General features: G+C 38.7%; 2 protein-coding genes across 9 annotated transcripts in view; both read right to left on the bottom strand.

The window, feature by feature from the left end:
• The window catches only part of LOC148073955 (UPF0606 protein KIAA1549), a 36,603-nt gene extending 19,904 nt beyond the window's left edge, over window positions 1-16,699 (bottom strand). For all 5 annotated transcript variants that reach the window (XM_087796888.1, XM_087796886.1, XM_087796889.1 and 2 more), the window contains exons 1-6: window positions 16,578-16,699; window positions 16,024-16,206; window positions 2,246-4,027; window positions 2,076-2,164; window positions 798-957; window positions 590-720 (exon numbers count right to left, since the gene is read on the bottom strand). In XM_087796888.1, the coding sequence (XP_087653014.1) occupies window positions 590-720; window positions 798-957; window positions 2,076-2,164; window positions 2,246-4,027; window positions 16,024-16,147 (2,286 nt within the window). In that variant the 5' untranslated portion in view covers window positions 16,148-16,206; window positions 16,578-16,699. The remainder of the gene's footprint in view (window positions 1-589; window positions 721-797; window positions 958-2,075; window positions 2,165-2,245; window positions 4,028-16,023; window positions 16,207-16,577) is intronic.
• Window positions 16,700-18,569: 1,870 nt separating this feature from the next.
• hipk2 (homeodomain interacting protein kinase 2) overlaps window positions 18,570-25,445 on the bottom strand; it is a 102,911-nt gene continuing 96,035 nt past the window's right edge. For all 4 annotated transcript variants that reach the window (XM_087798099.1, XM_087798102.1, XM_087798098.1 and 1 more), the window contains exon 15: window positions 18,570-23,365. In XM_087798099.1, coding sequence (XP_087654225.1) covers window positions 22,904-23,365 — 462 coding nt within the window. In that variant the 3' untranslated portion in view covers window positions 18,570-22,903. The remainder of the gene's footprint in view (window positions 23,366-25,445) is intronic.

Here is a 25,445-nt window from a genome sequence, read left to right as displayed (position 1 = left end):
CAATTAGTTATTTTATAGTTTTATGGTTTGTAAAAAAACAAAAAAAAAATCATATACTGTATATATATATATACACTGTGTAAATAAAATAAAGTCAATAAAGTGCTGCTGAAGATCGATACAGTAACATGAAAAAATCTCAAAATCATATCTGTATATACTTTTTTCATATCTCTTAATTCTGGGGGCCAAATCTATACAGTGACATTGTACAAAGAGTTATCTCATTTATTAAATATAAATGTCTATATCTTCGTCCAGTTGCACAGACCTGGAAACAGTTTTTAGTAATCATGAATTAGCATTAGCAATTAGCTTTAATTTGTAGCGATTTCATGACTCATGATCTTGTCCCAAACATGCTTTTTACATTATTTTGTTAAAATATAAAGTTTATAACGAGGACGATATGCCACGGGAAATCTGCTCCAACAAAAAACTAGCTTTACAATGTAATCAGGAGGTGATTCTGTCACAAGATAATGAGTTGCTACTTCAGACTGTTGCAACTAAAGACAAAACCTTCAACTCATCTGTCAAACATTGAGGTTCTGATGAAAATGTTTGAGATAAACACAGCGAGACTCACTTGAACTGTGAAGTTGGTCGACTCCTTGAGCCGCCGTTTCACTTCTGCGAAGGCCTTCGTCAAACCCTTGTCTATGCTCTCGCTGAAGTTACAATGGCGGACGTCAACGTGTCCGGGAACAAACTGCAGGACTGTGGAGAAGATGATTGAACAAAAAATGATATATATAAACAAAAAGTTTGTTTGAAAAGATCCGTTTTAATCTCACCTGTGTGAACTTGATATCTGGGATCTGGTACAGTCCAACTGGGTGACGCGGATAAGAAGCGGCGTCCAGACCTACGCAGTGCGTTGACCACTGATATGGCCGTGTACACAACCGGACCCGACACGACTCGGAACGTAAACATCGGAGGAGGGTCGGTGACCTTTACAGAGGTCAGAGATAATGGTTACTACTCGTCCACTCAGTGACAGACACAAGATCAGATTCTTTAATCACAGTAATAGTAGAAAGAAGTTCTTGGATAAATTAAATTGTTTAACCGATAATGCTTTGTAAACAGTTTATTTAGGATTCATTATATTTTATTTACATTTTAATCTGCAGAGCATGGATTCAAATAAATGTGGATCATGTGAAAGAGTTACAAAACTACTTTTGTATATTATCACAGCAGATCCAAGACAATTATTTTTGGGTTGATGTAACAATTTATATCAAGTCAAATTTACGATTCTTAACTTTATCTAAAAAGTTAAGTCAAGGACGGACAATTTAATATCTGCATGTTCTGCACTGGGATTGTTGAGCAAGCAAGAAACTGATGGAGAATTAGAGGAAAAAATGATGCTAAAAACAAACCAAAAGGATCTGAATTCAACATTAAATTGTTATTCAACTTATATTATTTCATTTCATTTTTCATTCATTATATTAAAATGTTATTAATGACAGAATTACAGAAGTTAATTACAAAAGGAAATTTGTGGTGGAACAAAAAAATAAGTTTTATTTGAAACATTTCTACATCAGTTTTAGTTTTATTCAACTCTGGCATTGTGAAGGTGGCAAATATACATTAAATGGGTGGAATTTGGCCTCCAGCTCTCTTTTAAGTTAGATTGGATACTACTTCCTGTATTCCCACAACCTGTTCTAATCACGATATTGGACGTCAAAGGTTGTTTCACAACAATCACTATCGACACATAATAAAAAACTTTTATACCAGTTAATTGGATGTTTGTCAATGAACAAATGACTAGTCTCCAGCCACAAGGATGCATAGAAAAAATAAATGTTGTATATCATTTCTTATTTATCGACATCTTAGTGTAATATTTGTTTTATTTTAGAAAGGTTCATGTGTGTCGAGAAGCATTTTTAATTTTACGCGGCGGTAAGGCAACCCTGGCTTACAGGATTGAAGATACACAGTGCTATAACTACAAGCTATTACTACAAGCTAGTACTACAAGTTCATGATTCAAAATTTCCAAATGAATAATAAAAAAGTATATAACCCATTGCTTGTGTTTGTACCTGTATCTCAAAGGTTCTGTTGAACTCTCCTCGAAGAACACTCTTCACTTGAGATTTGGCGTATACAACCGTGACAGACGAGGGGAAACCTACATGGGGAACAAATATGTCACTTTTAAAAGGTCAAATTACAGCTTCTACAGACTAGACAACATCTATGTCCCACTTACTGATCTTCACCACATAATCCCGGTAGTCGTTTTTGCAGACGTACTGCCGTGAAGTTGGTGCGACCGTCACTGTCGGACTCCTGGTGGCGGATGTTTGATGAGAACTGGTGGTGGCAGCTGTGGTTGACGGGGCGGCGGTCTGCGTGTTAACCTCGCTGCTCCCCGACATCATCGTCACGGAGGTTACCACGTCAACTTCATCTTCAGTGTTCTCTTGATCCCCCAGCATCACCGACGGGGTCAAAGTGGCGTTGGGCGCGGACGCGTTGGAACTTGGTGTGTACGTCACCATGGGGTCTTGTGGAGTGGGGGAGAAGGTGAAGCCGGTTGAAGAAAGAACAGGTGTGCTGTAAATGGTGCCGTCTGGGAAATAGTCGGTCTGAAACCATTGTATGTCCATCTGCGATGACGAGGAAATCACATCCGACAGTGACGTTGTCCCATCAGGTGTATTCGTTGTATATGAAGAGCTACTGTGAAGACCAGGTGAGGGAGTTCCAGAAGACCAATCAGTGGTTCTTATCAGACTACTCCAGAGAACGGAAGACGGTTCTAGAAGAGCAATGGACGGTTCCATGACACTGACTGATTCTTGATGATGTGTTGTCACAGTTGTGGTCGTTTCCTCAAAAGGCTCATACCCGGATGGGACTCCTGAAACTTCATCCAACGTGGAGTTGTCCTCACTTGTTCTGGTCGGTGTTGTAGCATTGAGGGAAACCACTGTAACGTTCCCTCTCTGCTCGGCGGCGCCATCTGCAGTGGGTTCCTGACCCTGCTGACTGGTGTGGTAATACTCCAAACTGTTCATGTCGGGCAACAGGACGTCGGTGGGATGAATACTGAAGTGGTCGGACCACTCTATGTATGATGTCACCGCGACATCGGCGTAAAGAGTCGGCGAAGGTTCAGGTTTATGATGAAGAGCAGGATGAGATGAAGGAGAGACGGTGGTGAACGATGGGGTGATGCTTGGCGTGACATGGACAGCAGGCAAGGTGGACAGCGATAATCCCACCCTAGAAGGAAAAGACGTGTCGTAACTCTCCGTGTAGTCCTCGTTGTCAAAAGCATCGGCGGGAACTTTCGTGACCGGGGAGTAGTCGTCTCCTTCTGGACTCATGTAGGAGATCGTTTCCATGTAATCTCCAGAACCCCAGTCCAAATCCATGGTGTTGGTCGGGTAGAAGTACTCTGGGAAAACCTCAGTGGGCACAGATGAGGGTGACGATGGTTGGAGGGGCATGAAAGGCACATGGTAGCTTGGAGCAAGGAACTGATTGTCATCTTGGTACTTGCCAAGATCGACTAAGGCATGATCGGAAATGTACGACTCATCTGATGGGAAGTCAGTTACTGAGTAAGGGTCTAGAGGCAGACCAGGTAGTGAGGTCAGTGTCGAGTCATCAGGGACTTTTTGCTCAAAAGCCTGACTGGGCTGAGGAGTCATTGTAAAAGCAGATTGCTTTGCTGTTGATGTATTAGACCCAGACGGTGTCTGTAAGGTAGAATTTGTCCAGTCCAGTTCCCGATCAGCAGGAGGTTCAGATTGTCTTGATCCAGCTACACCTCCAACAGTACTCGGCGTTGGATCTTCCACCACAAGGTCACTTGGCTCGAGATACTTATATATCTTTTCTGTCTGAAAAAGCACACTGTCGGTAATCGTCGTTTCACGGCTTGGCTCGGGAGTGAACCACAGGGTACCGGGTTCAGAGGATGGTGATGGCGCATCTTCAGGAGAGCCACTTAAGGGGTTTGAGTGGTCAAGAGAAGAATTGCCTGCAGAAGATAAAAAAGAAATAAATTACTACCTTCGAGTAGAAACCAGGAAACGATAGACATTTGCAACGATCAGAGCTTTTAGAAAGGAGGAAGATTTCACTGGCCTTTCAATGAACACAATATATTTTATACTTGGTCACGATGATTTTTAACTAGTACACATGTTTGATTGTATAGAATTAGTGTAAAATAACCTATAAAAGTACTGGGCACTAGGAGTTTTATTTTACAGCATAAAGACGGCATTGCGATTTGATTTAGTTTCTTATCGTCTTTTTTTTGTCTCCAGGGCTGCCATAGTTTTTTAAAGGCAGCGGGGTATAGAAGCCATACGAGTGAAACGTGAAACACCCAAAATGTTAAAAAGAAACTTCAGGGGAAAATGTATTTATCTGTTATTTTAATAACCAAAAGAGAAAGAATAATTAACACTGAAAAAAACATACACCCCTTTGAATCAATCAATCAATCAATCAATAATTGAAATTAGATCAAATTGTATGTCCTTTAGCTTAACATTATCCCTTTAAAGGCTTTGAGACTGAAAGGTGAAAGGTGATGTACAGTATTTTGTTTCAGGAGATGCTGGAAAGAGAGCGGTGGTGGGTTCAAGATATCACATGTGACCTTGGTCTATATTTAAAAAAATCAATAGTTCATTGACAAAGACCACAACTGTAATGCAACACCCAAGAAGATAGGATTCATTGACGGGTGTATGCATATGGAATTATTTTCAAGCACCAACTCCCTCATAAAAAGCAACTTCCGATGATTGTTCATAAAGATGAAGTTATTTTTTCCTTTTTTTTTATTGTCTTTCTAAAGATATATGAATGTTTCGTTCTGCCTACGAAATCCTGTCAAAAGAATAAAGATAGAGAAAGAAAACAGTCTTAAGACCTGGTCTTAAAAGCGGATTATAAACCAAAAATCTAATGACGTTACTAGTCGAAAACTTCATTAAAGCCTTTGCACAGTGACTCAGCAGCAGCATCTGGTATTGTTGCAGCATTTGAAGACTCTGGAGAACCACAGACACTTGAAAAAGACCAAACAATCAGCTGAGGAAGGACTATTTTTAACACCGGCTGCGCATAACAAATCACTTGCACTTCTAAAGCATCATCTTCAATTTACTGCATAGCTTCGTTTGACCAGGCTGCCTTTGGCTGAGCCCCGGGAGAAAACTCCCAACTTAATTATATCCAAAAATAAATACACAACTGTAATTAAGTCACTGTTCTCTCTCCCCCAAAGACTGGCCCGTCCAGGGTTTCTCTCGCCACACGTCTTCTTATCGAGCCTGCCAAGCCTTTAAATCCAGAGTGATGGAGTGTTCGGCTGGCCGGGGTTTTGCGCTCGCAGCCACAGATGCTGGGACAGAAACCGTTTTGGTCCACGACATTTGAGGTCGCGCCGTTTGCGCGTGACCCCAAAATGTCACCTCGATTCTGCAGCTCTCGGCACAATCAAACAAAGTCGATAATGTCACATGTGGGACACTCAGACACGCAAGAGTGAACAGTTAGCCTGATGACAACAAACACTTTTATTGGGCGGTCAATCAACTGCTATGAGTTGATGGTCCCCCCCCAAGTGATCGATCTCCCGATTCCAATCTAGCTTCTCTTTCGACGTGGCCCCTCACTGGCGGTTAGCAGGATTTAATAATTAAGCAAGCCTGGTCTGATGACATGTATCGTCTCCATCCACCGGCCAGCAGCGTTGCAGAGTCATGCCAGAGTCGAGGCTGACATTTCAGTCGAGGGGGAAACTGACAATGGCCTTCAGGAGATGCTAAAGCTGCCATCTGCTCCCTGGAACATGAGCGTGTCACAGTTAGCTGCCCACTTGTCAGACCTGTGCACAGAAGCGTCTTGTAAACCACTTATTATGTTTATTAACACGCTGAAAAAATACAAACGATGAGAGAGGAAGCCCTTCTGTGACTGGAGAACCGTAGTCACACGACTCTGAAAAATTAATTCCGTAAGAATTTTATTTATTTATAACATAAAGACTCTCAGGCTAATGAGATTCTGCTCCTTTTCATGTGGCCTCAATCTCTTAATGAATAGCTGCTTTGTACAAGCCCTGGAGTAAATTAGCATTTGGGCAAATTTAACACATTTTAAGGGAATTTCGGAAAGATTACGCTGTCCTTCCTTGAAAGTAGAGAGGCGTTTGGTGAATATTTAAACCTATACGTCATTTGAAAAGGTTTGTAATAAACTAATGGCTCTGGGGTCAAATTTGACGGTGTATTCACGTAAATATTTTATCCTATAGAGATGGCTGAGTTTAAGTTAAGATAAGCAATAGGGGTTTGTATTGGCAAGAATCACACATGGGAAACCATAATATAGCTGGGGAAACAGCTTTAAAAGTTATCACTCTGTATCCTCTCGTCCTCAGTAAATACCAGGATCTCAAGGGATTTAATTGATCCATTAGCTGCTGACATTTAATTGCAACACCAAAATGAACGCGCTGTGAATATTTGCATGTCATGGGTGTGTATTGGCAAAAATCTGGTGATACGATATGTATCACGGTACAGGGGAAGCAATATGATATATTGCTAAACATTTGTAGCATTGTTCAAGTAGTTTTGAAAACAAAATATGTCGAAACATCAGCTTCAAAAGCTTGGTCAACTGTATCCTTTCGTCCTCAGTATCCTCTAGTCCTCAGTCATCACCGGGGCCTTTCAGGATGCAGAGTTTTCCTTAAGCCACGGAGATCATAATGACTGATGCCATCTAATGGCTGGAAGTTTAATTGAACATGCTGTGAATATTAGCATGTCAATTGTTCATTTTAAAAACGAAATTACTTTATTTTAAACACTTTATTCTTCTATGAAATATAAAATAAAATAACTACAATAACACATAAAACGTGATTTGCAAGCTAAAAAGTAAAAAAATGTATTTGATACAGTGCTGTTGAATATGGATTAAGTACTCTGGAAAAGAATAAAGTGATTTATCATCATATTATATTTTCTAGCAGCCCAAAAAATTAAATAATAAAAGTTATTTTAAATATAAGTACAGTATCGTGGAAAAAAAGTATCCCAAAGTTTTCTCACAACCCTAATAGACAACAGAGATTGTTGATATCTAAACTAAGTTATAAATACTTCCAATTAGAGTAAAAGGAAGGAAGGAAGTTCATTTGTTTTGGGAAAGGATTAACACAGATAAATGGAGCCTCCAAAAAATAAATAAATAACCATCATCATAGTCTTAGTTAGTTGAAGAAAGTCTAGTAAATATATTTCTAAGCTCGCGATTTACATTTTGTTAAAATATTTGGGCACTTTTTCCATGGTTAAAATACACACATATATATATATATATATATATATATATATATGTGGGTACACTGCCTTTTTTGGCTGGTTTGAGAGTTTCTCTGTTTATGTATCCAGTTGCAAGCTTGGATCGTGGCTAGTAATCATGTATAAAAAGGATTTTGACAAGAGACGGATTATTACTGCTGTTGGCGGATTTGATGGTCTTTTCTAAATCCCTTCAATTTGGTAAAAGAAATGGATCCTCTGCAGACACTCAGCTGAAAGCAGACACGGCTTCTAGCATCCGAAATAGCACTAACCCGTTTACCCCGGATGATTATTAGTGAAATAATATTAGATGCTGAAGCGAGCGACTCCCACGCTGATGTAAGGGAGGAACATCATCTGCCTGCTCTGCGTTTGTTTCTGTTGATTGAGACATCGATGGAAAAGTTATTTTTGGTGCAAAATGAGCAAAACGTCTTAAGCTCAAGTTACACTTAACTCTTGCTAAATTGAGTCAAAGACCCAAACTGTATCAGGCAAAATGATTAAGAGGGTTGTGATCCAAAAGTACTCTCTCTACTTTCATCTTCAGTCCAGATTAACAAAGATGCCAGTTTCAGAGCCTGCTTCAGGTTTCTAAGAGTGTTTTGTGAGAGTTGGAGAAAAGGAAGGGATTTTCTTAAGGCAATCATTTTATCTCAGTCCAAGATTATGATTCTCAGTTCGGAAAAAAGGTTACAAATCATACACCGCAGGGATAGCAAACCATTTTTGGCACCTATTGGTCATTTGTTTTCAAACACTCTCTTAAGTTTGTGGCAGAAATATACAACGAAAATAAAAGAACACAACCGTCATCGTGAAAAAGGTGGATCTTGGTCCCATCTTCAGCTCCGGTTATGAGTAACAATCCAAAGAACAAAGTAAGGGATAGTGCATTTGGTGGATCTTTAGGTAAGTTAAAGAGCTTAGATATCAGGGCGATGTCGGAGGTGACCCTCTGTGCCAAGAAAAGAAAGTAAAGAAGACTTTTTCAGATGCTTCCAGGTTGGTGGGAAGATCTAGGCATCTCTGAATGAAGGAAACCCAAGAAAAAGCTATAGATAAAACTTGTTTTCAGTATTCATGGTAGGTATTTCAAGGTACTTCTCAGAAAACTCTGCAAACAATACTACGACCTACCATTTGAAGCGTTCTGACTAATGCGTACAATGAAAGGAATTTCATAAGACAAAAAGATCAAATTAAAGATTGAAATAAAAATATGATTCTAGCCTGAGCCTGACCAGGAAACAAGGGTTTAACCTGATAAAGCTTCTTTGCCGACAGCCCTTAGCTAACGTCTGGAATTGAATCAAGAGAGAAAACCTTGGTCTCCTTGGCTGAGCTTCCCTCCGGCCTTCACCATCTGACCAATTGTCAGTGAAATACTTTGGCTCCGGTGAATTAATCAAGTGTTTGAAAAGGGGATAACAAACAGCGTCCATCTGCACCGGTGTAGAACAAAATCTCTATGTTGACTGAGGTTTAGATATTCTTTATAACAATGTTAAGCTGCTTGCTTATGGACCACGGCATGGAAAGTCATGTGATATTGAAAATTACTGCAGAGAAACCTGAGACTCCAATTACAGAATAGTCTAATGATATAGTTTCCTGTATTGCCAGGAGTCCCTATAGGGAAAAAAAAGTACTTAAATGGTTTAGTAATTCAAAAGAGTAAAAAAAAAAGGAGAGAAAAAAAAGAGCTGTGTTGGTATTAGGACCCGGCAAAACACATGGTTCTGTTTTGCTGTGAGCCCCTTGCGTGACTGGCTCCTTCAGTTGGCAGGAGCCACAGAGAGCAGGCGAACTATCAAGATACATCCGTGTTGACGTTTGGTTTTATCAGAGGAGAATTTTTAAATGGGAAACATTCTATTATTTCTTCCGTCCAAAACAGTTCGGAAACTCAAGATTATCATGTTTATTTGTCAGGTTGTTTCTTAGCAATCAATCTAAAAAGCATTGGGTTTCCAAACACAACATACACAATCAAGGCTCAATAGTTTCGACAAACCTGTGCGATGTTTATGCAATCCACTCACAAAGTTAAAAAACAACTATACATTTCCGATACAGTGGAAAAAAAAAAGGACATAAATGAGAACAAACATGTCAAAAATGTAAAAAAGTAAAGCGGGACATATCAGTAAAATAGAAGCTCATACCTGCATTTCATCAACCATGTGACACCTAATGTTTATTTTCAGAGGGAGTACTTTCAAGATAAGCCAGGAGGGAGTGAAGTTAGGGAGGCAGTGAAAAAGGGAGTAGAAGAATCCAAGCCGTTGAAGAAATATTTAGTTCAGAGTCTAAAGAAAGTCTGAAGTTGCAACATGGTTTTGATTTATTAATTGAGATACAGACAAAGTTCAGGGTGTGGAGTTCACTGGAATCATTTCTTAACTGGTAACTTAAGAGAGCCCTTAATGTTAGGAAAGAACCTCTTTGCACAGAAGCACAGATTCATACACAGTTTTAACAGGAAACATAAATATCTTCCCACTTATATTCATGAATATAATACTGAGCAGAGTAATGAAAAAAATATATAAATATAAAAGATCAACATAGAAAGGTAAAACTAATAAATTCAAATATTTCTCTGGATAATATATAAAACAGCATTTTTCTTTTTAATTATAATATTCTTTTGATTTCACGATCAAACCTCAAAATTGGAACTAGTCTCTACTTGACTTTCATACAAGTTCCCTAAACCATGGACCTGATAATCTTTCCTAAGGCAGCAGTTTTACTCTCACGCGTAATCTTTTGTTGAAAAGTATTTGAAGCCTTTAGTCTGACCTTTCTGTTTTGTGACGTATCCATTAATGTTCCCCGAGAATAAGTAGGTAAGTAAGTAAGTAATTTATATTTAGTGCTTTTCCAGACCAGGGTCACAAAGCGCTTAAACAATTAAAACAATACTCAATAAAATATATACTAAAAAGGTCAAGATAAAACCGAAAACAACACAGGAGTTCCAGAAAATCAAGGAAAACCTGCATGAATAGAAATATTTGAGAAGTCAGTAGATCCATCAAGCGCAAAGAGAGAGGAAGATCGTTCCAAAGCTTAGGAGCAACAGCCTGAAAAGATTTCTCTCCTCTGGTCCTGAAACGTGTTCAGGAACCATCAGTAGATTCTGATCCACAGACCTCAGAGCCCGAGCTGGAGTGTAAGGCTGGATCAGATCAGTGATGTAAGGAGGAGTCTGACCATGAATAGATCTGAAAGTAAGAACCAGAATTTTAAAGTTGATCCTGAAAGAAACTGGAAGCCAGTGAAGAGTTTTAAGGACCGGAGAAATGTGAGTTCTTCTACTAGAGCGGGTCAGAATTCTCGCTGCAGAGTTTTGTATAAACTGCAGGCGAGACAGCTCCTTCTTGTTTAGACATGAAAACAAACTGTTACAATAGTCCAGGCGAGAAGACACAAACGCATGGATTATAATCTCCAGATCATGTTGTGACAACATTTTTATAAATTTAGAGATTTTTCTCAGTTGAAGGAAACAGTTTCTGGTCAGTTTTCTGCAGTGTTGAACTACAGACATGTCTTTATCAAATACAACACCCAGGTTTCTCAGGCTCAGTTTGACAGACTGACCTAAGTCACCCAAGTACTGACTCAACCCTGGAATCATCAGGCCCAATAACCAGAGTTTCAGTTTTGTCCACATTTAGCTGCAAAGTGTTTTCACTTAAGCCACTGTTTGATTTCTAGCAAACAATTGACTAAGCTGCTCAGCCTCTGGGGCTCAGTTGGATCAAATATGTTTATTATTAGCAAACTGTTAGAACACATTTTAAATAAAAAGGATGCATTTTAGTTTCAATGAGTGAATCAGTCACGTGAAGCTACTATAAACTGATTATTCACCTGCTCAGAGTTCAGTTTGTTGGTCATTGTCAGGTTGTAAAGCTCTCACTCCACTCATGTCACTCGTGAGTCGCTAACTAGACTGAGAGTCTCCGCTTGTGATTAACGACTTGGTCCGAGTCGTTTTGTCACCAGTGAGGTCACACTCTGGAAACAAGTTGTGTTTTTTGTTTTCACAGCTGTGAGCACAGGCGGGGAGGAATAATTAGAACAAAAGTGCTTCTCTACATCAAAACGGCTTCAAACTTTTAAAGAGCTTTAACGAGGAAAGATGACGTCACGTGTTTGGACGCAGTTGAACTCCAGGAGCTCATGTCCAAGTCTATCAATCCACAGTCTCACTTCCTTTATTTTCATCAAAATGCTGCTACTATTGAATTATATATATATATATATATATATATATATATATACACACACATTATTGAAATTTAATATGAATTCCTCATTAATATGTTTGGAAGGAATATATATTTATTTATTTATTTAATTCACAACAATGACCAATTTAAAACATCTATATTGCTCAGCTATATATATACTTATATGGCACCTTTACTAAATGTTCTAAATATTTATAAATTCAATATACATATCAAAAATACTGACGGATTAAAGCAGCAATACGTAAGATATAAAACTTTGCATCAGAACATTGTAACTATGATGCTGCGGCTTCTCCGTTGTGCAGTTGCCAAATGTGCATTTGTTTTAACGAATGAGAACTGTCGTGTCGGTTACTGGTTTTATCTTCGTTATATTTTCTAAATCAGTACTTCATAGGTTCTCTGACCAGCTGCTTCAAAAGAGTTTGGTGGTCACATGGCCAAAGATAGTTGTGTATTTAAGAACATTAAAATCATTTCTAGAGTGTAAAATCTTTCAAATAAAACCAACTATTACAGAATGAAAATCATTGAAAATATGTTACGTACTGCTGCTTTAAATCAGGCATTAAAAAAATAAAAAAATATTATGAAATGATAATACTACAAATTATATTTTCTTGTCGTTTGAACTAACAGAGGGAAATAACTCACTAAAATTAAATACATTAATTTTAATGGTATCTTCTAAAAACTTAAACTATTTTCCGTTAGTTTTTTTTATGAATCAATAGTTAAAATTGAGTTGCACATTTTGCTCTTCATCATCAGACATAATTATGCAGAAGTATTTTCCATTTTGATGCCACTTTTATTTCCATTTAAGCTCTTACAGAACTATCCTATATTGGTCCGAGTAAAAAAAGCCTGCAGTGGAGCGACTGTATTAAAAAAGAGACAAAATGAGTAACAGATGTACATTGGTTTCCCACCGCAGCGATACCTTCACAACCCTCCACGCAGGTAATAGCAGACGACTGGAAGACATTAAGGAAATGAGACACATGGTTGATGATGGAATAACTTTGAAAGCATGACATCACAAAGAGTCATGATGAAAACTGCTGGAATTCCCCCCCCAAAAAAACCCAACAACACTCCACTCTGATTGAGTGACCTCATGACCCCAATAATTCCCTGGACGGTCGCCCCAAACCAGCAATGGCCACGAGCGTCGTTGTGTTTTGTGTTTGGCTTTCGATCGGCGCTGACCATCGATCTGGCTCTTTGCTCGGATGAATAATGGATGGACATATTGTCATCGCCACATGGATCACATTTCACATGGCAACGGCCTGAACCGGTGATTATCCGAGACTTCGCTCGCCAACTACACACAGAGATCGCACGACTTTTATGGTATCGTAAAGTTTCTCAGGCCGACATGGATTTCTTTGATTCATTTGAACGTGAGGGCGAGAAAGATGGAGAGAATATGACGAAATGAATATGAGAAGAAAGATGATGTAGTAAAGCAATAATCCCAAAAAACACTATTTGACCTTCAAACTATACAGTGAGGTCGAATAAACTGCAGGTGGGAACCTTAGGATGACAAGAAAGTATAAATACACTTAAATATCCCTATATATAAACTGTATTTGTTTTTTTCTTATTCATTTTTCTTGGATATCAGATCATTTTGTATTTTTACCAACGTTATTTTATGTTTAATATTTCAATAAAGTGGGTATGAAATTTAATTATTCATTTTTTAAATGATCATTATTAACAATTAAAATGCACAAATTCAGTGTTTGTTCATTTTTATGTTGCAGTTAAACTTCTCGACGCTAGATGGTGGACGTAGATCCAGACCATGACTGAGGACGAGAGGATACAGTGGACTCCAGCTGATTTTGGGACATATTTTGGTTTCAAAACAAATAAAGGCAGCTACAGAGAGTCATGTGGTCTGTAAATTCTACAACACATGAGTCAAGTACTCGACAATACTACAAATATATCCCTGTTACTACCGTATCACAATACATTGTATCGTTGTCCCTGTATAAACCTATGGTATTGCCAGATTCTTACCAATAGACACCCCTGAAGAACACTGAGGCTTTACACAATTTTTTATTTTAATAAATAACAAGTTGATTGTTCCTACATTTTAATCCTAAAAGCAAAAATAAAACAAAAGCATCCATGACCTTAAAATAATCCAACCACAACCGGTTACGTAAGGGGATTTCTAATACGAGAAAAGATGATTAAACCAAAAGAAGAATCCAACGTCAACAAGCTTTAATCTCCAGACATCACGATCCATCCGCCTCGTTGTGTTGCAGGTTTATGGCAACACTTTGACACTATTAATGTGGCAACATAGAGGGAAGTCTAGTCGCTGGTACCAATTAAAGCTACCCTGAGGACTGCAGCCATCGCTCCGCCCGGGAGGAGCTTTTCTCTAATTACTAGAAATTGAATTACTCGACAGTCGGTGCAGAGATAATGCCACGGCTCTCCCACTGAGAGGAATCAAAACCAGGTCGTTGATATCACTAACAATCAGCAGCTTGTTGTATGACATCATTTTTAAGTAGGTCAGTCGATCAAAACAAACACCAATTCAACACTAAAATAAACTCACTTTTAATGCAAACACGACTGAAAACTTGGTGCTGAATATATGGAAAAAAAGTTGATTGAAACATTGATTCAAATATCTATCCATCCATCCATCCATCTATCTAATAATTCAAAATGTAGATGTATTATTTTCATTACTTTGTCAGTAACTTTAAAATAAACGTGGTAAAACCTTCCTGTTCAAAACATGTCACCAGGAGTAACCGTCACAACAAAACCGTTGCATGGCAAAGCTTTAAAGATGTGACAGTGACCATTGTCAGGGACAATAGGAACAAACGTTGCACTGACTGACTACAATCCTGACTCATTTGAAGGTGTTTAGTAGTAATTTCCCTCTTTTATCTTCTTCCATGCTGATTCAGGTTCTACACAGACCTTGTGGATAAAAAACGAGTACCGCTATTTTCCGCACTATAAGGCGCACTTAAAAGCCTTTAAATTTCTCAAAAAATGACAGTGCGCCTTATAATCCAGAGCGCCTTATATATGAACATTACCTGGTGGGTGACTTGTTTACAAACACTTTCATGACTCTGCGCCGACTGAGACGACATGCCGGTTGGCGGGATGACATCATTGCATCATCACGGGGTGGGCTTTACGACCCACGTAACATCATGGCTGACGTCTATGGAGTGATATTACTGCCACCGCCGGTTTGAGCGAGTGCGTTTTGTGTTCTAAAGGTTTGGTCGTTGTATGGTTTCTAACTGATGATGCTCGACTAACAATAACCAAACGTTATTAACTTCTCCCCACAAGCCCTGAGATAACTTTATATGACTTTGTAGGGCTAAAAGGTTTTCTTTTTCAGTTTATGGTTAGTGTGTGAGATAACTGATACAATGATATATGTATAATCGATTGTTTTTATCACACAAATTATCAATATTTAACAGCACTTTATTGGTAAAAATAAATATATATATATATATATATATATATATATATATATATATATTTTTTGGCTTTCCAATCACGTTGTATTTTTAGATAGACTTTATTAAACGCTCTGGAGATCTCCTTCACAAAAGAAGGTTCCAGTTCACAGCAGACAATAAAGGTGCAGCAAGTTTCATAAAAACAGAAGAAGAACAGAGTGTAAACAAAATAATTAAGTGCAAGTATAAAGAACATAGATCAAAAGGAAATGACTCAAAGATAAAGGACACAAAGATAAACAGAGAATATAATAACAACATATTTTCACTCCACTCCTGACCCAAAATTCAGAATTATAGAGTTTAATAGCACGAGGAATGAATATGTCCCTGAGTCTGTTAGTGTTGGAGGAGCATTCGTCCTCCATATGCTTTTCTACTGTTATCTGTTCATCATCGTTCTTTTATATATATATTTTTTTATTCTTTTCTTTGCAGCTAAAGGAACGATGAAATCCCGCGAGATCCAGGCAACGACTGAGGACGAGAGGATACACTAGACTCTCTCAGCTTTTAAAGCTGATGTTTAGACATATTTTGGTTTCAAAACAAATGAAATCAGTTACGACTTTGTGAAGAGTCATGTGGTCTGTAAATTCTGCAACACAAGTGTCAAGTACTCGACAATACTACACATATATCCTTGTTACTACAGTATTACAATACATCGTCTGTATCGTGATACATACAGTACTAGCAGATTCTTGCTAATACACCCCCCTAGTAAACGCTAGTTTGTGTCTTAGTGTGTAGTGTAGTATAAGGATAATTGCGTAACAAAACTCAAGTGATCTGGTGCAGGTGACTCAGCGTCAGGTGTGGACTTACCTGCCACAGGTGAGTCTGACACCAGCACCATCAGCGCCAGCATCCCCGTGAGCAGCGCTCCAGCACCAGGAGTGTTGCAGAGGCGGCAGAACATCATGCCCAGATGGAAGACTGGAGCTGGCATCAGTCAGACCAGGAACACGTCAAGACATCTCATCCACTGGAGAAGACAAGGGGGTCCACCTGGGAACAGGGTGAAGGGTCAGGACGGACGTAGGGATGGACGTCTTCAGATCAAACAGAAGAAGATTCATATTTGTCCACCATCAGGTCAGAGAATGTCACTAAAGAAGCACTTTTTCCAACATGAAGTGAGGGATCAGTGAAACCAGCACATGTCTCATCCCAGACTTCCTGTGCTGGAATGATTCAGCTCCCGTTACCATTCCTCCTCCTCCTCCTCCTCTCTTTCTCTCCCTCTCTCTCTCTCTCTCTCTCTCTCCATCTACTCCCAGCATGTCTCATAACAAACCCACTCAAGCTAATTCATTCATGCTAACAAACACAATGCTAGCTCATTTTCTACATTCAATTTCTGCCACTTTCACACTCACCCAAAATAGCTGGAACTGCTGCGGTTCCTCCAATGAAGACCCTCCTCACCGACCCCTGTGTCAAGCGACCTCCATAGAAACCGTCCCCCCTTGCCTTGTTGGAGAAGTTATCCCAGCGTGAGTGTTTTAGTTCTGGACGTTCATCTGACTCTGGTCTGTTACCTTCTCCCGTCCTGAGCGAGCGGGTTAGCCCCGCCCCGCACTGTCTCTGATTGGTCCGTGATTTGATCATGTCTGCTCCGGTTGGTTGAAAGCTCGCGTCTGTCAAACGTGGATTAGTTGACGAGCGGCTCTCAAGGCAAGAGCAACGTCAGCGTCTTTATTTGAAACATTTATCTTTGCACGTTCAGCTTTATTATTAAAAGCATCGATTATTTTCTCCTTTGATAATTAATGCTTGTATGTTTTTTTGGTTCATGTGTGTCACACGGCAACATGCGTAGACCTTTTGGTGAATACCGCCCTCTGGTGTTAGTACTTGGTGAACTACAGGTGTGTACTCTTGTTAAAATGTTATATAATTTAACAAAAAATAATATTAATTCATTATATCCGGATTATATCATTTATTCAGGAGAATGAATAGAGAATGTAAAGTGTATTTCATTTACATCAACAGAAAACAATCCTTGAACTTCTCCATTTACTAGATAATACCTGAGCTTGATATTACATTAGATTAGATTAGATAGGTTTGGTTTCCAGTAAACACTAGACGACTAGACTAGAACAAGAACGAAGCGTTAATAAAATAACAAAGTTCAAGGGATGACAACATTTAAATATAAAGAACATGGATCAAAGGAAATAACACAAAGAAAAGGATACAAAGATTAACATACAATAACATCAAACTTTCACTCCACTGCTGCCCCCAAACTCTGAATTAAACAGCCTAATAGCCAGAGGAATGAATGAGTCCCTGAGTCTATTAGTGTTGCATTATTAGTATTGAATGAAAGAGGGAAATATGTTTTTATTGCAATGTAATGTTTATAAATAATTTAATTAAATCAATACAAAAAATGTAAAAAAGTCAAAAGAAAAACAACTTTTCCACTTTAGTTTAAAACTCAAATGTATATATTTTTTAATTACATAGTTAAAATAAAATGTTTTGAGGTAATAATTTTTAACATTTTCATTATGATTTATTTTCTGTATCGTATAAAATACGTTATTTTATTTTTAAACAAACACTGACATAATAATTCGTAAAAAAAAACAAAAGAAAAAAAAACATTTGTTTCAAATGTTGCGTTTAGAGTCATTCCGTTTAAAAAAAATATTGGCTGAAAAAATATGTAAATTTAAATATTAAATTGAAAAAACAATTGGAATATAAAATAAGTTGACATTGAACATTTAGCAGACGAAACACACAAAAAAATATTGCGTGTACTTTTTTATTTTGTTTAGTTTTTTCAATAACTGTATGATTTTCCTGCTTTAGTATGAAAAAAGTAACACCGATTATTAGTTTGTTTTTAGCCAATATTTGTTCAATGTCATTAAAACTAGGCCGATACAATTTGAACTTACAATATATTAAATTAAATATAAATAGAAGTTCATTAAAAAAAATTGTGTTTTTTTAATGAAAAAGTGTTTTGAACAAATAATAATTAAAAAAATGTACAAGATTTAATTATACTTAAAATTAAATAAATATTCAAGGGAAAAAACACGCATTTTGCATAATAAAAAGTATTTAATTTTCAAAACTTTGAGTAAAATGTATAGTAATAACATAATAAGTAATGTATATCGATGACGAGATGAAAAAACACCTCCGTTGGGTTGTCTCAGTGAACTTTGTTCACCTTGACCCAGGGACAACACAAGGGATACCACAAAACCATTTGTTTTCGGGCCTCTGGGGTCACCTTCACCCTGAAATAACACGAGGGAATAGAAAAAAAACAGCACCACACTTTAGTTGTGTTTATTAGGATAAAAAGAAGGTAATAAATCACACAGGAGACGAGGAGCTTCTGCCGTGACTTAACAGTTTTAATGTAAATCCAAGACAAAGTGTGATTACAATTCTACACATATACAATATGCATATGTGAGCATACAAACTCTCATTAATAACTCGATTCACCTCGGAGACCGAAAAAATGATCAAAAGTAACAGTGAATAACAAGCTATGACAAAGTCGAGCACGACGCGAGCCCCCTACAGTTAGTGACAGGAACTTCTCGCTAGTCGCCGAGAAGCGCTTCATCTGGTCCGATCCTGAAGTTTCACGACGCTATCGTTAGTTTAGTTAAAGCCTAGTAATCATTAAAAAAAAACAAAAGATAATAATAAATCCACTCCATTTTTCTACAACGAAAATGATTAAGAGAAGCACACAACATCATAATGGTAGCACGAGTACGTCATCCTTCTTATTGTCGAGATTATACGCAAACATTCTACAAAGCATTTCTGATTATGTTGAGGGGGGGGGGCGGGGGGGTACGAAAAACATCAACAAAAATCACTCAAAGAAACAGAACAAAAGAATCATGACGGGATGAAAACACGAGGAAATACTTCAGCACAACGTATCAACAAATAAAATGAGTTTTTATACTGAGAGCACAAGTTGTTTTTGGGGGGAATATGTGTGTTTTAGTTTGTTCGATTTGAAGTTTAATTGTCAACTTTCTGGTTCCTTCATGTTCTCAAGCATGAACGTTTTGTAGAGTGACCTTGAGATGTCACACCTCAAAACTAAGCGGTGCTGATCCTCTTCCCTGCATTGTTTTAAAGAGAACACGCACAGTAGGTTGATCTAATACAAGTGTCAGAGGTCAGAGGTCGTTCTGTTTCTTTTAAACTGTGAGAAGATGTTTTAATTCCGAATGTTGAATTTGCTTCTTCAAGCTTTTTCGTCTGCATTTGGTCAAAAATAAACTTTCGGTTCTGGATCAACATTCCTTTTTTTTTTTTTTACAAATGATAAATAAGTAGCAACTTTAAATATTAATTTAATCTTCATCTCACTCGCTGCTTTTCTGGTTCTTCTAAATTCCCTCAAAAAATCCTAAAAAAAAGATTTGATTATCATGTATTATTCCTGTTTTCCTATAATAAAAGATAAGAAAATGTATGTTTTCAGATCCTAAAGGAAACAAATTTAGAGTCAATTTAAGTGTAAATAATAAACATTCAAATAATATTCCAGATGCTTTACATTCGTCTTGTGCAGGTGACTATAACTAAGTATTTTTAGTTTTAAAAGTCATTTCTAATCCAGTTTTAAATGACAGATTAAGAACAGAATGATCAGAAAGAAGAAGCTCTGAACACGTGGTCACGACACACACGTGTGAAGCCTTTCCAGGATCTGAGAACTTATTGCCCGTTTGATGGAGCGACAGAGACTTGTCTGTGATTCTTTGGTGGGACGAGGAAAAAAACAACAAAATCCCTCATGGTAGCCGGAGTGAGCGTAACAGCAGTCGAACAGTTGGGGGTTCAAATCCCAAAAGTCCCATCAAACAGTGGAATGTTTCAGTAGTCTTGGCTATGAACGGACGAGCCGAAAGGTTTTCCATGGAATTATCCCTTGTGTGCTTCGGACACTTTTAGGAAGTCGAGGAAACAAACACAAAAAGAGGAAGAGACGATCAGTCGAGCGATCTCTCGAACCTGAACATGCTTTCGGAGCCTGTCAATCAACACCGAGCTCACTTTTAAAAGCAGTGTTTGAACCTCAAATGATCAAATACAAGTCCTCGACTTTAACAGCATCGTAAATTTGAACTGACTGATATTCTTTAGATAAAAATCTTTGGCAATTTTCTCTTTTAAAAACATAAGGTTTTGTCATAACTTAATCACAAGATCAACCACTTTAGTTAACAAGAGATAAACGATTACAAATTTAAATGCTAAGTAATGCAGCATAAACCAGTGATTCCGTTTGGCAGCCCCTAGTGGGCAAACAAGATATTGCAAGCGGGACCCCAAATTTAACATATATATACTGTATATAATTTAGTATAATAAGTTTTTTTTTTTTTAAACGATTCAACGGCATTTTCCCCTTAAAGGGAGAGTTGGGTTCTCTTGTTGTCGTCGAACAACTTTGTGGGGTCAGAGGTCAACATTTTTCAAGTCTTAAATAGTTATGAAAAGAAAGTTTGGGAACCACTGGCACCAACGTTGTTTTTTCTTCTTCACATACATAGAGACATAAACCATAACCTCTAGTTTTTCCATATGTATGTATTTCCCGCTTAAAAGACGCCTATAAAAGCATATAGTCAGCATTAGAATATTAAATATCACTTGAATATTGTTTTCTTCTCGTGTTTAAATCAGTCTTTCATTGTTTTTTCTGTCAAATGATGACATAAATTAAATAATATATTGTTACGCAGCACAGCAAACATGCAGATATAATATTTGTCAAGATAATTTTCTGCATTTTCTTGAAGTAAATGATGCGAACAATGATACCAAGAGGTTGTTTTGCATGTTGTTAAACGACCTAAGTATGAATTTCGCACATTTATATGCGACACCCAAACTAGACTTTTGCATTTTCTTTTGCAAAGAACAGATCTTTTTTTTTTAGATTATACATAAGCAAGTCCTAAATATGTCGACTGATCTGAACGACCTCTGTGGAAAATGAATTTAAATCCCCTGCTCAGGACGTAGAAATGAGCTGACACAGCAAAAAAAAAGTTAAAACACTCACAAGAATTATTGCAACAATCTCTAAAAAAAACTACAGCCCAATATAATGTAAAAACAATTAAAAACCAAGTACTATGGCAAACCTTGAAGGAGGACGAGGAAGGGGGGGGGGGCGGGGGGGGGCTTTTTTTTTCCTAAAACCACCAGCAATTGAGATGAAGACAAACCGACGTTAATGGCTACACACACAAATAAAAACACTCAAGCGGCGAAGCCCTATTGGTTCTCTACGTGTTGCAGCTCAAGTGTACCAAAGTCAGTGGAAAACTTTTCCCCCCGAAAAAAATCTCATCCTCCAGGTGTGAGCGACCGCCTGCTTTTTCTACTTCCTATTTTAGTTTTATTTGTGTGCCTGTGTTGCTATCAACGTGCTCAGTGCCAACTTGCTACCATTTTTTGATCCGGGTTCAGGAGCGCTTGGTTCCTGAATGGATCCCCCTCGTGCCTCTAAATAAAATAAAAAACCTTTCGAAATTCTCTGCTGCATCCAGACTGAATCTCCCCCTCATGGCAGCGATCACTTTCTGTCAGGACCTTCTCTCCCGGCTGGATTTCACCCTCTTTTCTCTGCTACTCTTTTGATCCAACTAAGTTTTGGGCTGTGTTAGCAAACCATCTACCCACTGTTAGTACACCGCCTTCTATTTAAGACCGACGCTCTCCAGCAGGGGGCGCGCTCACACCTGGAAGACAACGTCTCAGCTTATTGTCTTCAGCGGCTCTGGTCAACTGTGACGTCATATCCGTAAGGCACTACGAGGAGGGAATGACGGTTCGGACTCCTAAAGACTTGTGGAGGGTTTGCTTTTTTTTTTTTCCTTCCCAAAAGGTGGACTACACACGCATGGCTGACAGTAGCACACACAGACAATCACGTTGTACATGCCTATGTTATTATAACCACTTTGTGCAATCACATTGAAAAAAGAAGATTAATCGAGAATTCTATTGGTATCAGGTTAAAAAAAAAAGAAAAGGAATCTCCTTTAAATAGCTGCTACATTCTAAGAACGGGGCCCAGCTAAGACACCAAAGAATTATTGTCAGAAACACAAAAAAATGATCTATAAATACATGGAAAGAAAAGAAAAAGAAAAAAAAAAGTTCATAGTTTGTCTGTTGGTTATATTTCCAGAAGTCTCCTGGGCGTGAGGAGGTGGAGTGAAGGGAGGTGGAATCCGTGAATGATTTGGAAATATTAAGACAGTTCAAGGCCATCGATATATACTTTTTATATCTTTGTAGAGCAGCAGATTTTTTTCTTGTCCACCTTCGCCCCCCATTCATCTTCCAGTCAGTCACCCTTGTTCAAAAGTTGCTTTCCACGTGTATGATGGGTAAATAAAAGAAACAGCAAACACCCAGAGTCCAAAAAAAAAAAAAGGAAAAGTTCTGCTTCCAGCCGAGCACGAAAACAAAGAGTCAAAGTGGAGAGAGATGAACTGACCCTTCTACAGAAAGAAAAGAACGTGACCTTGACCTCTGAGTATCTCACTCCCGACACGCTGATATTTCTTATTCAAGTTTGCTGAGGACTGGGGTTCCTCTGTCTCTGTTGGGGTGATGGAAGGAGGGTTTCGGGGGGGTGGGGGGGGAGCAGCAGGTCAGGCTCTCCAGTGTATCTCTAGAGGTAAGGGTACTGGTTGACCTTGGTGGGGCTCAGTGGGTATCCAGTGTAGACGGCGGAGGCGGGCGAGGCGCTTATGTAGGCCTGGTGGGTGAACTGGGCTTGGTACTGGCTGTGGTGCAGGGTGGGGGACGGCAGGACGCGGTGGCCCATGCTGACGGGGACCTGGTGCACGATGCTGGGGGGGTAGCTCCCGTGCTGGACCGCGTGGCGGGCCGAGCCCTGCGACGCCACCAGGTGGGCGACGGTGCCCGTGGAGCTGAGGGCCGGGGTGGTGTAGGTGTAGAGGTGCGGCTGGCTGGTCAGATGCGTCGTGGCCAGGTGGGGGTGCACGGCCCCCTGGTGCGAGGGGCTGTTGTGGTGGAACGAGTACGGGGGTTGAGTGGCGATGGTGGGGGTGATGTAGGCCTGCTGGCGCCGGTGACCTCGGGTTTGCTCGGCTACCATGTGCTGCTGGGCCTGTGAGGAGAAGCACAGGAACCTTAAGAATCATCGCCTTCAATACATAAATGTATTTAAACAAGAGATTCACTTTTTTTTTAAAGATATTCTTGAGCGAAGGAATCAATTCTTTTTAAATCACTATTCATAGGTAAAAGCTACAGAAAGGGTTAATTTTAGTTTGTCAAGAAACTTTCCATTTCTTTCCCCTTTTGTTCGTCTGCAGTTTACAGAAAGGGTTCCAGACAATGTTGGCGGAACCTCTAAAGACAAATGACTTCTGGCAAACTGCCAATCATACTGCCTTCTTATACGCCAGACTTTATACACACAAGCGTCAGCTCGTTTACAGTCTTCCCTGGCACTCTCCTTTGATTATTAGTCAATAATAGTGGATTGTCGTTTTTTTTTTAGACCTTAGAGTTTTCTTTGTCAGCACTTTTTGTTAATAGTTTTTGTTGTGAGTTTTATTTTGACTGTTGACTTTCCTCATTTTTTTTCCTCCTATTGTTTTGTGCGTCCGTCCATCACTTGATTTCCATTTTCTTTCATTAAGACTTAAAGCCTTCTGGACTTTAGACGTATTCTCTTTGCCACCATATTGTGTGTGTAAGTAAGTAAGTAAGTAATATTTATTTATATAGTGCTTTTCAAGACTAGGGTCACAAAGCGCTTAAACAATCAAAACAATACTCAAAAAAGTACATACTTTAAAGATCAAGATAATACTGAGAACAACACAGGAGTTCCAGAAATTCAAGGAAAAGCCTGAACAAATAGAAACGTCTTAAGATGTTTCTTAAAGGAGTCAGTAGATCCATCAAGCGCAAAGAGAGAGGAAGATCGTTCCAAAGCTTAGGAGCAACAGTCTGAAAAGATTTCTCTCCTCTGGTCCTGAACCGTGTGCGAGGAACCATAAGTAGATTCTGATCCACAGACCTCAGAGCCCGAGCTGGGGTGTAAGGCTGGATCAGATCAGTGATGTAAGGAGGAGCCTGACCATGAATAGATCTTAAAGTAAGAACCAGAATTTTAAAGTTGATCCTGAAAGAAACTGGAAGCCAGTGAAGAGTTTTAAGGATCGGAGAAATGTGAGTTCTTCTACTTGAGCGGGTTAGAATTCTCGCTGCAGAGTTCTGAATCAACTGCAGACGAGACAGATCCTTCTTGTTAAGACATGAAAACAAACTGTTGCAATAGTCCAGACGAGAAGAAACAAACGCATGGATTACAAGCTCCAGATCATGTTCCGACAACATTTTCCTAAGTTTAAAGATTTTTCTCAGTTGAAGGAAACAGTTTCTGGTCAGTTTTCTGCAGTGTTGAACTACAGACATGTCTTTATCAAATACAACACCCAGGTTTCTCAGGCTCAGTTTGACAGACTGACCTAAGTCACCCAAGTACTGACTCAACCCTGGAACCTTATCATCAGGAGCAATCACCAAAGTTTCAGTTTTGTCCACATTTAGCTGTAAAGTGTTTTCACTCAGCCATTGTTTGATTTCTAGCAAACAATTGACTAAGCTGTTCAGCCTCTGTGTGTGTAAACCTATTAACTTGTATTTGATAAATGACTGTTTGTGCATTTCTTCAGCTCCTGTGTCTTCTTTCTTAATAGGTTTTTATAACAGAAATAATTCTAAAAAACTAAAACTCTGAAACCTCGGTTTATATTTTTTCTCTTCTTAAGGAAACCCTATAAAGTTTTAAAAGATTGTAACTCCCCCCAGTGTCAGAAAAGTGTAACTGCAAAATGTCTGTTCCGCCACTGACAACAAGATAAAGGCTCTTATTGAGACCAATTTTATCTTCCTGGTAAAAAGAGTCTCTCAGTTCTTCCCATAAAAAAACACTGTCTTTGACCCACACCGTCTCCGAGAGAGTCGTCCGTCATGTAAAAATATTGGCTTCTACAGAGTTTGACTGTTCAAATGAAACCAATATTGAAAAAGGCAATTTGAAAAAGTAAAAGTGTTAGAAACCGTTGATTTGAAGCAGCACGTTGTAAGATTAAACTTATTTGTTTCAGGTTACCCCAGAGGTAGAACAATATCATTTCAATCTTCAATGAATTTCACTGACACTGGCAATTAGT

Source organism: Callionymus lyra, chromosome 8, assembly GCF_982586985.1.
Source record: "Callionymus lyra chromosome 8, fCalLyr1.hap1.1, whole genome shotgun sequence".
NCBI classification, from domain to species: domain Eukaryota; kingdom Metazoa; phylum Chordata; class Actinopteri; order Syngnathiformes; family Callionymidae; genus Callionymus; species Callionymus lyra.
Note: the sequence above shows the minus strand (reverse complement) of the source record. Positions and strands in the feature narration are given on the sequence as shown.